General features: G+C 36.5%; 1 protein-coding gene across 3 annotated transcripts; it reads left to right on the forward strand.

Annotated features, from left to right (window-relative positions):
- Positions 1 to 867: 867 nt before the first annotated feature.
- Positions 868 to 10,881, forward strand: LOC126832746 (proton-associated sugar transporter A). Of its 3 annotated transcripts, XM_050563646.1 has the most exons (11): positions 868 to 1,256; positions 6,237 to 6,494; positions 6,581 to 6,843; positions 7,117 to 7,296; positions 7,374 to 7,475; positions 7,536 to 7,690; positions 7,781 to 7,876; positions 8,313 to 8,474; positions 8,742 to 8,872; positions 8,995 to 9,169; positions 10,204 to 10,881. In XM_050563646.1, the coding sequence occupies exons 2-11, from the start codon at positions 6,277 to 6,279 to the stop codon at positions 10,432 to 10,434; spliced, it is 1,713 nt and encodes a 570-aa protein (XP_050419603.1). In that variant the 5' UTR covers positions 868 to 1,256; positions 6,237 to 6,276; the 3' UTR covers positions 10,435 to 10,881. The 3 variants fall into 3 exon arrangements, with proteins under 3 accessions (XP_050419603.1, XP_050419606.1, XP_050419605.1); XM_050563649.1 differs by lacking the exon at positions 8,313 to 8,474; XM_050563648.1 differs by lacking the exon at positions 868 to 1,256 and having other exon boundaries at positions 5,981 to 6,494.
- The last annotated feature ends 206 nt before the right edge of the window (positions 10,882 to 11,087 follow it).

The following is an 11,087-nucleotide window of genomic DNA, read 5'->3' on the forward strand; positions in this document are numbered from 1 at the left end:
GACCCATTGGCTTCGTGGTACACCAAAAATGGAGGGTAAAAAAGGCGACTCGGAGTCAGTATTTATACCAGTTTCCCTGGAGCAAAATTGGTAATCTCAAATCGGTACCGTTATATTTTTTGTGTACACTTGTGCTGCCTTTTCTTTGTAACAATCATCGTCGTACTTACGGTCAATGTCAGAGGGTAAAATTTCACGGAACCAACCATACGTCACGTACAATGGTAAATGGGTGGGAGGTGGGAGAGGGGGTAAAAATCAATTTAAAACGTTTGACCGAATTGTTCGCGTTCGTATAAGGCTTCGGTTAGGTGCGGAAGTGATTATATATTGTTATTATATACACATAGAAGTCGTACGAGCACTGCATGGAGACATTTTTTTTTTTTTTTTTTAAACAACTAAATAAATAACTGTATACTACGTTAGTCGGACGTTTATTTGGCCAACCAAATTTTCGATAGAGAAAATAATATATATATAAGTATATTAAAAACGGTAAGACGCGCGCCTCAGGTGGTGGACGCACTCAGAGTAATCACAATGTCTCTCCTCGGTCGTAATGGCCGTTACCGGGGTGGGGGTACGAATAATGGGGTACGATAAACGTTTATGGTTCGATTCAATCTAAAAAAAAAAAAAAAAAAAAAAATAATAAAAATTAAATTACATTAAAAAACCCCGCTAAACCGTCGCGTTAACGTTCATTCCGACCAGAGCAGGCCGAGACGGTGTGCAGTGCCCCGCAGTCGGTCGGCGGACGGATATAAGTGTTGTTGCAGTAATATTTTTTAATTTTGCAAAAAAGAAAAAAAAAAGAAAGAGGTGTTTTAATGTTGTATTTATTTATTTATTTTTTTTAACTTTTCCTCTGGGTCGCTATTGCGTGATACACCGGAACAAAGCCTCGGCGTGCGATTTACATAATACAACTACTAAGTCGCCCCATTCGATTGACGTCTGGAGGCAAAAATAGAATAGGACCAATACATGTCCTGTACACACACACACACACACACACACAATATATAACAAGAAAAGGAAAACAAATAACAAAACGGGGCGGCGTTGTCGCCATAAGCTTTTTAGTCTACCCGCCAACGCAGCGCATCGTGCATCCACCGTCGCCCGGTCTTGGTGAAAACTTCCCCGAGGAAACAATAGCAATACTATGGACTTGTGATTTCCTTAGACCGACCTGTGGGCATCATCAATATTGAATTTAATATAAAACTGTTCATTCGCCGATCACCGAGGTAAGAAAAGTAAAAAAAAAAATTCACAACTAAATTGGGTAAAATTTGTATATCATGTTAAAAGGGGATTGCGCGCAGTCTGTTTTTAAGGAAATTTTTGTAGGCAATATTTAAGAAAAAAATAGGTTTTTTAATTTAATTTCGACCGTGTCAATTAAACGACCGGTTGATTTGTCAAGTTTCAAGCTATAATTTTTAAATGAAATCATTTTTTATACGAGTAAAAAGTTTTTTACTCAAAAAGCCAGACAAAATTTCCACTACACAGGATGGTCCAATTTCACTCCTGTAAAGAGATTCGAGTTCTCTTACTATACTTTACTATGTATGTTATGTAGCAAGCGGATTTGCATTAAAAAATTTCAGTTTCAAATAGATTAAATTTGCAATTTTTTTCAACGTTAAAACCCAATTTTTGTACATAATAAAGTAAAATACGAAAAAAAATCTGTTTAAAAGTTGCCCAAAATTAATTTGCAAATTTTTACTGAATTGAAATCGGACCATCCTAAGTAGTCGAAATTTGGTCTGGCTTTTTGTTTTTAAAACGTCAAAAATCAGACCGAATTAAGCACAAAATTTAGACTACTCAAGATTATTATTATTTATTTGTAACCCCCTCCCCCCGAGTTACTAAGTCTTTTATTAATTATAATCACAACTTATAATAAACAATTGAACACATCATATTAAAATGATTGGAATAACAACAATTTAAACACTAAAAATAATAATATAGTTTATTATATAAAAGATAATATAATTTTTATAAATTGCAGTATGGGGGAGGGGAATTGTTCACCAATTTTTTACAAAGCCTATATTCTACAGCATGTTGCATGAGCCAGTTAGTTAAATTAATTCTAAATAATTTATTGTGATTCGAGTAAGTATATTATAGTTATTCATTAAAGAGGCTTTTGAAAATACTATGAGAAATAAGACTGTGTGGAAAATGTACATTTACTGCTTTGTGGAAAAGTTTTTTTAACTGATTGCACGTTAAATTCTTAATAGAGCTTTTTGACATGGTAATCGCTGTTTTTATTTAAGACTAATCTCGAAATATATTTGTGTATTATAACTATTAAGATTAGATTTATTTGCTGCACCCTATGCAAAGTAAGTGATTTGTATACCATTTTAATTTGGTTATTGCTGAAATTAGGTCTAAGCTGTATGAAGGCATAAGAAAGTTTTCTTCTATCGGTTACTAACCATTTAACATGCTCTACCCATTTTGAATAATTACAGCTGATTTCTATAACTAAGTATTTGACAGTGAAATGTATGTTTAATTTTGTGACTTGAGCTTTACAAAATGATGATGGGATAATACATTTTAACTTATGATTACTGTAATGCATTACGCAATTCTATTTGAATTTAATTCTGACAATATTTTGTATAATCATAACGGTTAACGGTAGTTTTATTAAAACACACATACATATAAATGAAATCACGACAAAAAAAAAATTGTTAAAAATGTTTTATTCGAAACCACTCATTAACGTTTTGTTGTCTTAATAAAATAATAAAAGCATGTCATGTCTGAACAGAATACACGCCACTAGATAGCGCCTTAGGTATATTGGACAACATTAATATTTAACATACCTTTTTCTTTATAACTAGTTTCCTTAGTTTGGTTGTGAACCAAGGTGGGATTAGTAGGAGGAGTAGATGGATCCGACTCAAGCGTCAGTATCCTATTATCCAGAGAAATAACTTTACTTCTTAGGTAAGAAATTTCAGCAGTAATCATTTAATCGAGTTTTTAGCTCGTCGCTTAGATATTTATTCTGGGCTATCATATTCTTCTGAGTTTTCCGAAGGTCATTTATAGCGCGCATTACATCCTCATTTGCTGAGCCAGAAACTGACGCAAAGACCGGAGAACCTTTTTTCGAAACCCAGGAAGATCGTATGAGACTTTTGAAGACCGATTGTCTAGTCGCTTAACTCACTGGCGATCCATGAAGAACTCTGAGAGTAATATTAAAGTTGAAAACATTTTAAGCCCACTGATTATTTGTTTTAAATCCGAATGATTTTTTAATTATAAGCCCATACAAGCACTTTATTTATTTACCCTACTGCCACCGTTGTTCCGGTGTTCCTGAGGGTATACTTAACAGACCGCTTAGGACTGTGTAACAATACGAATATTATTTTTAAATCTTCGTGTACATTTTATTTTATTAAGTTAAATATTTTTTTTGTTTTTTAAACAGAATTAGTTTAGAAAAAACAGTTCTAGTTCACAGCTCTTAACGCTTCAATGCCTTCAACATTATCATAGTCTTTTTCAGTAAGACCTTGACTGTTTGCTGGCGGTTCTTTGTTGCTTACATCATTTTCGATCACACCAAGAAGATCGATGTCCTTGTACATAAAAAACGCATCTTCCAAATCTTCAACGTTTACTTTTTTCCCCGTTGTAGAGATCTGTCAGGTATACCTTGTCACCGACCTTGAAATGATTTCCTGACTCCTAAAACAAGCAAACACTTTAATTTTTTTAATAAAATTAAAAAAAAAAAATATATTTCCATCAGCATGAAAAAAAATTAACGATTCATTGCAGATAACATTTAAATAACAAAAATGTTGTACCTAAATAAATATCGAAAGGTACGTTTTGAATAATGAAAACATTTTCAAATGTTTAAAGAGATAAAAAGTTCTAAAAATAACTATATTCAAATGAAAATCATATGATTACTCTTAACGTTTATATAGTTATTACCGTACAACCTTAACTAATTAAGGACATATGATGATATTACCTGTTTGCATTTTTTGCCGATGGCAAGCACTACACCGACATAAGTTGGTTTTGGGGCCTTAGTACCAGAAAATAAACCGCTTTTTGTCTGTTGGGACTGAAATAATTTTTTCATCAACACGTTGTTGAAAAGCGGAATGATTTTTTTTGACGATTTTTTAATGATTGAATGTAGTAATAACATCGTTGTAACCTATTGTAATTGCAATAATATATACCTACTTAAAAGATGCCTAGCGGCCAAAAAGAACATTTTAATAACAATTTCAATACTTATATAATGTAGTATACTTGTAACTTACCATTACAGCGGATTCGTTTAATAAATATTCACCGTAGAAATGATTAACACGTCAATTACACTTAGAAATATATCAAAAACTATGAAGACAAAAAATAAACAAGGTTGTTCGGGTAACTGTTATGGATATGCATTTTTGTATAGACATAATAATTAATTTAATTGTAGGTAGCATAATGGACTTTTAAGTAAAATACTAATAACAGAGTCTGTAACCGATGGTAACAATAATAATTACTTATTGTATTAATTAAATACAGAGTAGATAGAAACGTAAAACATTCTACTAACCGTTCATTTCCAAACGGACACGCATCGGTTATGGTTTCATTATAGTAGTTTAGCCTAAGACAAATAATTTACATGTATACAAAATAAGTTAGTAAGTTATTTATTTTACACACAGCGGGGTGAAAAATATAAGAATTTTGCGTATCTAATTAATTGGATATTTTGGTTTAAGCAAACAAAAATAATGAATTAAAATGAACTGCACTATACTATATATATATATATATATATATATATATATTTTAAGAAACGTATCAAAATTATTTATTTATTTATCATTTATTAACAAATCAAACAACAATCCAACGACGCATAGGTAGAGTTTGACACACCGGAAACACTATTGAATGAAAACCACGTATGACAATGAACAACAGATATGTAATTAATAATAACCATAATTATACGTTTAATTTAATTTAAATAAAGTACAAACTTGCCAAAAAAAAACAACACACGCCGTCACCGTTATTATTTGATACGATAACGTTCTGGCATGATAAAAACGCGCGCCAACGCTATGCGCCGCCTAAGCCGCCTTAGATTCTTTTTCATGAGCGAGATAGCGTACAGTGTATTATATTTTCTTTTCCAAGGTCAAATATAGTGTACCGCGATAAGATTTTAACATTTTATTATATATGATTTTTTTTATTCATTTTAAGGTTTTTTTAGATAGACTGACTTAAACTCACTGTTTCCGAATATTTTTTTACAAAAATATCACTCCTCAAAACACTAATATAGCCATTAACTGTCACAAAAATGTTAAAATCAAGATTAATAAAAAAAAATTATGTTTCTATTTGAAAAAGAAAAGTTAATAAATAAATAATGAAAAAATATTAAAATAGCAAGAGAAATTCGTTGTGAAACGCCAAAATGTCCATAGAAATTATGTACACAAAAATTGGTTTGTACTCTTAATAACTGGTTATTTTTGGGATTAGAAATAATAGTTCCCTGAAGCGTTTAAGTGATTAATATTATTTTTAACTCTTAAATTACCTTGATTATTGTTGAAGTCAATAAGTTAATATTATCATATCATAATTTTATCTCCATTCAGTTACTGAAATGTATATAATACATTTTTTCATACAAATAATTGCATGTTAATTAGGTTCAATTATCCATCGAACTCAGTAACGTTAGTTGCATAGCCGATAAAATAATAACAATATATATATTGACCTTTTGAGAACATTACCGCACGTTTACGAAAGTAAACAATTTTTTTTTAGTGCAAAGTTTATTCGATATTGTTTTTGTTTATGTAAACGCATTAGGCATACTATGTTTATTTATAACAAATTGATAAGATGCCACGCGGCTCGCCATTCGCGTGTGATGAATTCAACACAGTTTGTCTGGTTAGACCGGTATTAAAAACAAATAAAATTAATAGTTACATATTGTATTGTCCTAAGCCGGTGTTACTACTAGGTATAATTGCTTGCAAACCGACCGAGTCGTTATTGAAAGCTTCCACGAGTAACACAAGACCCGTTCGTTGTCAGCCGGTGCACAGTGCACTGCTTGTGTGTTTTTTAATATTAAATATCGACACCGAATCCGACGTGTTCTGGTTGCACAGATAAGCCCGAGGTCGTCGTCGTCGCCGTACCGGGCAAGCCATGGTGGATAAACTACACGAGTACCAAGGTCCCGTGGGAATCGCGCACACTTGGAGGGACGCGCTCCAGGAAAGATGGTACGGTTGGAAAGAAAACCGTCCACGAACGCTGTTGCAGCTGTTGCAGTCTTTGGGACTGGCCGAGGTGCCGGGCAGCCCGGTCGAAGACGGACAGACTCCCGCGGGTGTCGACATGGACCAGTACTCTCATATTTTCAGGTAACCTACATGTTCTGCCTATACTGTCTGTCTGGCTGTCTCGCGAGAGAACGGCACTGCAGCTGTTAACGTTGGCTTGTGTATAGGAAAAAAACGAGGCGCGAACTCATCCGGATATCCGCTGCCGTGATGGGAATAGAGTTTTCCTACGCTGCCGAAACGGCGTTCGTGTCACCGACGCTTTTGAAGATTGGCGTCGACCATCAGCACATGACTCTGGTTTGGGCCGTGTCGCCTTGCATAGGATTTTTCGTCACCCCAATCCTCGGATCGTTGAGCGACAGGTGTACCCTTCCGTTGGGTCGACGGAGGCCGTTTCTGATACTACTCGCCTGTGGCGTTTTCCTGGGTAGGCATCTGAGAACACTGGATCACAACAGGACTGTGTCTTATGGTACAAGAATGGCGGGGTTTCAAACGGCTGTAAGTTGTGGAGTATTGGACCTACAGCGTTCTGGGTAGGGCTTGAACGAAAGGGGGAGTTGTCACGTTCCGAATGACTGACAAACGGAAACGTTTGCACACAACCTGCAGCCAGTTTGAAACCCCGCCATTCTTTTTGGGACACCCCGTATAAATAACTTGTAACGAAAGGTTATATTTTTGAAAATGCGTTTGTAAGGTATGATGTTGGTGCCAAACGGCGAGTCGTTGGGTCACTGGGTGGAAGGAGCGTCGGGGCCGGGCGTTTCGAATTTTTGGCCGATATTTTTTACGGTCCTGGGCACGGTGCTGTTGGATTTCGACGCGGACGCCTGTCAGAGCCCGGCCCGTGCATACCTCTTGGACATATGCGTGCCAGGTAATCTATTATTATTGGTTGGCAAATCAAACTGTATTACATTGAACATCCCGTGTAAATCCGATGGACGCACGCAGAGGACCACGCGAAGGGTCTCAGCACCTTCACGGTCATGGCCGGTCTGGGAGGTTTCGTCGGCTATCTACTCGGCGCGGTGGACTGGGACTCGTTGAAATTCGGTAAGAAGGCTCTGTGCCACAAAGCCAACGTTTTCCGTGTTAATTGTGTTTCAATCGCAGGTGAGCTGATGGGCGGTCACGTAAGAGCCGTATTTACTTTGGTCACATTCCTGTTTGTCGGATGCATCTCGTACACTGTCAGCAGTTTCAAAGAGATGCCGTTGAAATTGCAGCGGTACAATCAAACCCGGATAATGGTCACCGACGTCGACCAAGTGAGAGCGTGGCGTTTGTCAGAATTTATCATGTTATTCTGTTAAGTGTGATCTGTCCTTGTTTGATAATAACGAGAAACTCGTTCGCAGGGCGGCGACGGTGACAAGCTCACAGACTACGCGCCAAAGTCTTACGGCACACTCGTAGACGCCCTCGAGGAGAACAACGAACCAGTTCTTATACCGGTAAATGCTTTTGAGTTGTGGGGATTCTTACTCTTATAATGCCACGTGTATTAATACTGAATAACTACTAAAACAGTACAACGCGGTAGCATAACATGTGAATCAATCTTTCCCTTTGGGGGAAAGACGTTGGCAGGTTAAATGTGTCTTACGGGCAGTTGACTTCCCTTGTTTTTAGATGTGATAAATACCCTTACCCTCCTACCCTTGCCGTGCACTCCTTTGCCATTGATTCTATCGACACTATGCCACGATCATCCACTAAAATGTCGGATTGACCTCATCCAGCCTAAATGACCATATTCATCATGTCAATATTACAGTGTCCTACCTATATCAGTTTCGTCAAACATAGACTTTTCGGGCTTTTGATGCTAAATTTGCAATACTCGTAAACCGGTAGCTTCGTCATAAGTTAATAACTGTTTTTGTCCAGGAGCATGCCACTTTCACGCACTACCTCAAGACCATAGTAGTGATGCCCACGTCGATAAAATTGGTGTGCTTGACCAATCTGTTCTGTTGGATGGCGCACGTGTGTTATTCGCTGTACTTTACAGATTATGTGGGAGAGGCGGTCTTCGGCGGCGATCCCACGGTAACAATTAAAAAAAAACGCCTATTTTCTCCGGAAAAGCATTTAACCGTCGATATGTTTTTAACATCACCAAGATTAAGTATGAGTTTTGATGACACAATACATTATGTTACAATGTTACAGTTGCTCAACAGATTTCATGACCATGCGAGTTTTAGATATCCATATACCCTTAGGGCTAAAGACATATCCATGTTGATTTAAGTGTTGTGCTGAGTGCACATTAATTGTAAATTTTGTTTGAATTTCCAAAATTACACCTTGCAGGCTCCACCGGGAAGCCAGGGAAAACTGTTGTACGAGCAAGGCGTTCGTTTCGGATCGATGGGCATGTCCATGTACTCGTTGTCGTGTGCTTGTTATTCGAGTGTCATTGAAAAATTCATCAAACGCTTCGGGTAAGCGCTAAACTAACATAACGGTGCGAACCGTTTAGGTTCAATTCAGTTAAGCGGACAATGCATGTAACAACAATATTATGTTTTTTCAATGTCTACAATTTTTTTTTTTTTTGACAAAGTGCCAAAAGAGTTTACACGGGCGGTCTGCTATTCTATTCTGCCGGCATGTTTATGATGGCCGTCACCAGGCATAAGTTCAGCGTGATATTCTTTTCATGGGCTGCCGGCGTCATGTATTCCACAATGTTCACCATGCCTTTTCTCTTGATAGCGCACTATCACTCCACCAACAAGGTATACCAATCCTTAAAATTGTTAGCTTACAACTTTGGCTCGGGGACAGGGTAGTTTTTTTTTTTGGGTAAAAAAAATGAGAGTTAAACGAACAAACGGGAAATTTGTCACTCAATTTGTCGTCGAAAATAGCAGGCAGCTAAAATATTTATAGGTACAAATTTTCGGTCTGAACGCAAATTTGTTTTACTAAAAAAATTGTTAAAAAAAGTTCTCCCAAACTATGGGCGCATCTGGTGTGCGCCGCGGAAAATCCCTTGTGGTCTCGAGTCAAACTTATTTTACATGTAGCCTGTTTAGATTAGGTATATTCAAATACAGGGTGGTTTGTTTAACGCCCTACACTAGTTTACTCAATAACTACTTGCATTTAAAAAAATAAAAAATGTCAATAACTTTTTTGTGTATTAAATACTAGCTTATTAAACAACACCAATTTTTGTACCTTTCCTCTTCCGTCAAAACTCGAAATCAATCAATGTTTTTAAATATACTTTGTTTTTTGACATTTTATTTCTTAACTTTGGCACACAACCGAAAATATCGACAGCGTTACCAAAAATCCTAACGAAAATTTATCCTTATATCCATATATATCCTTATATCCATATATCCATATATCCGTCTATATCCGAATATCCTTATATCTTTATATTCATATATATCCTTTTATATCCATATATCTTTATACATTCTTATATATAATTAAAAAAAACATAAAATGTCTCCCGTGGTTGTAAACTTGTACGCAAGTTGTTATCTCAAGCTCCATCTCCGACTCTATCTTAATCTCCGACTCTATTTCCACCTCCGTTTATACTATCGTTTTAATGAGTTATTGGCAATTCAATAAGCAGCTGCTGTTGAACTAGATGAGCTGTTTGAACATCATACGCGTTTGACTGGAGATTTTAACATTATAGACAAGCGATAAGAGATAGATAAAAGACGGGCAGATTGAAGAGATTTTGAGACTAAAATAATGAAAAATACTTCTAAATTTGCATTTGGTTTTTTTTTTTTTTTTTTTGCAGTTTTCCGAAAGTTTGGGCGACAACGAACGAGTCGACGACCAAATCAGAGGCCTGGGCACAGACGTGGCCGTGGTCAGCTCGTCAGTGTTTGTCGCCCAGTTCATCCTGTCAATGTGCATGGGCACCATAGTGAACTTTTTCGGCACCACGTCCGCGGTGGTGTACACGGCATCGTTTTTGGGATTTTGCGCTTCACTAATCGCTTCGCAAATAGTCTACATGGACCTGTGAGTCTGTCCGGGGCACACTCGCTAGTCACCCGTTCGGCTGGATCTGTAAATGCCCTACAAAACTCTCTGCCTCTCACTCGTTGTGGTTGTTGTTTCACACTATTCCTACAAATGTTACAACGTTAATCCATATAGCAGTATTAATATAGTTTTCCCCAAATAAACTCCACTCGTTAAATTTTGCTCGAAATTTTGTGATTTTCGTCGCTCGTTCGGCCCAGAACGGCTACCGAGAAGTCATCGTTACGTTTACGACGAGCAGATGATAATAATATTAGGTATATTATTACACTATACATCTCATCGCAGTCCAACTGGGTCGCGGCCGCCTTTTCCTTTGGCAATTTCATAAATGATTACAATATAAAACCGCCGAAAGGTCGTTTGCGGACTGTTTTATAAATGCCACAACAATCGATATAATAAACGAGCGTATTCCGACTTTTAACATTTGTATATTTTTATCCTTAACCGTTTTTGGTTTATATTATATTATATATATATATATATATGCGTTTGTCTCGTTTTCTTATACCTTCAAGTCGGTTATATTTTATTGTTTTACTATTACGGTAATTTAACTAAGCGTTATTAGTGTTGTAACATACACATTGTGTTTTGCGTATGTTCCATTTGGTCTGTCGAAAGAAGTGC

This window comes from Adelges cooleyi, unplaced genomic scaffold (genome assembly GCF_023614345.1).
Source record: "Adelges cooleyi isolate 19-005CV unplaced genomic scaffold, UGA_ACOO_1.1 ACOO_flye_CR_arks_rails_tigmint_CR_PRNA_167, whole genome shotgun sequence".
NCBI lineage: Eukaryota > Metazoa > Arthropoda > Insecta > Hemiptera > Adelgidae > Adelges > Adelges cooleyi.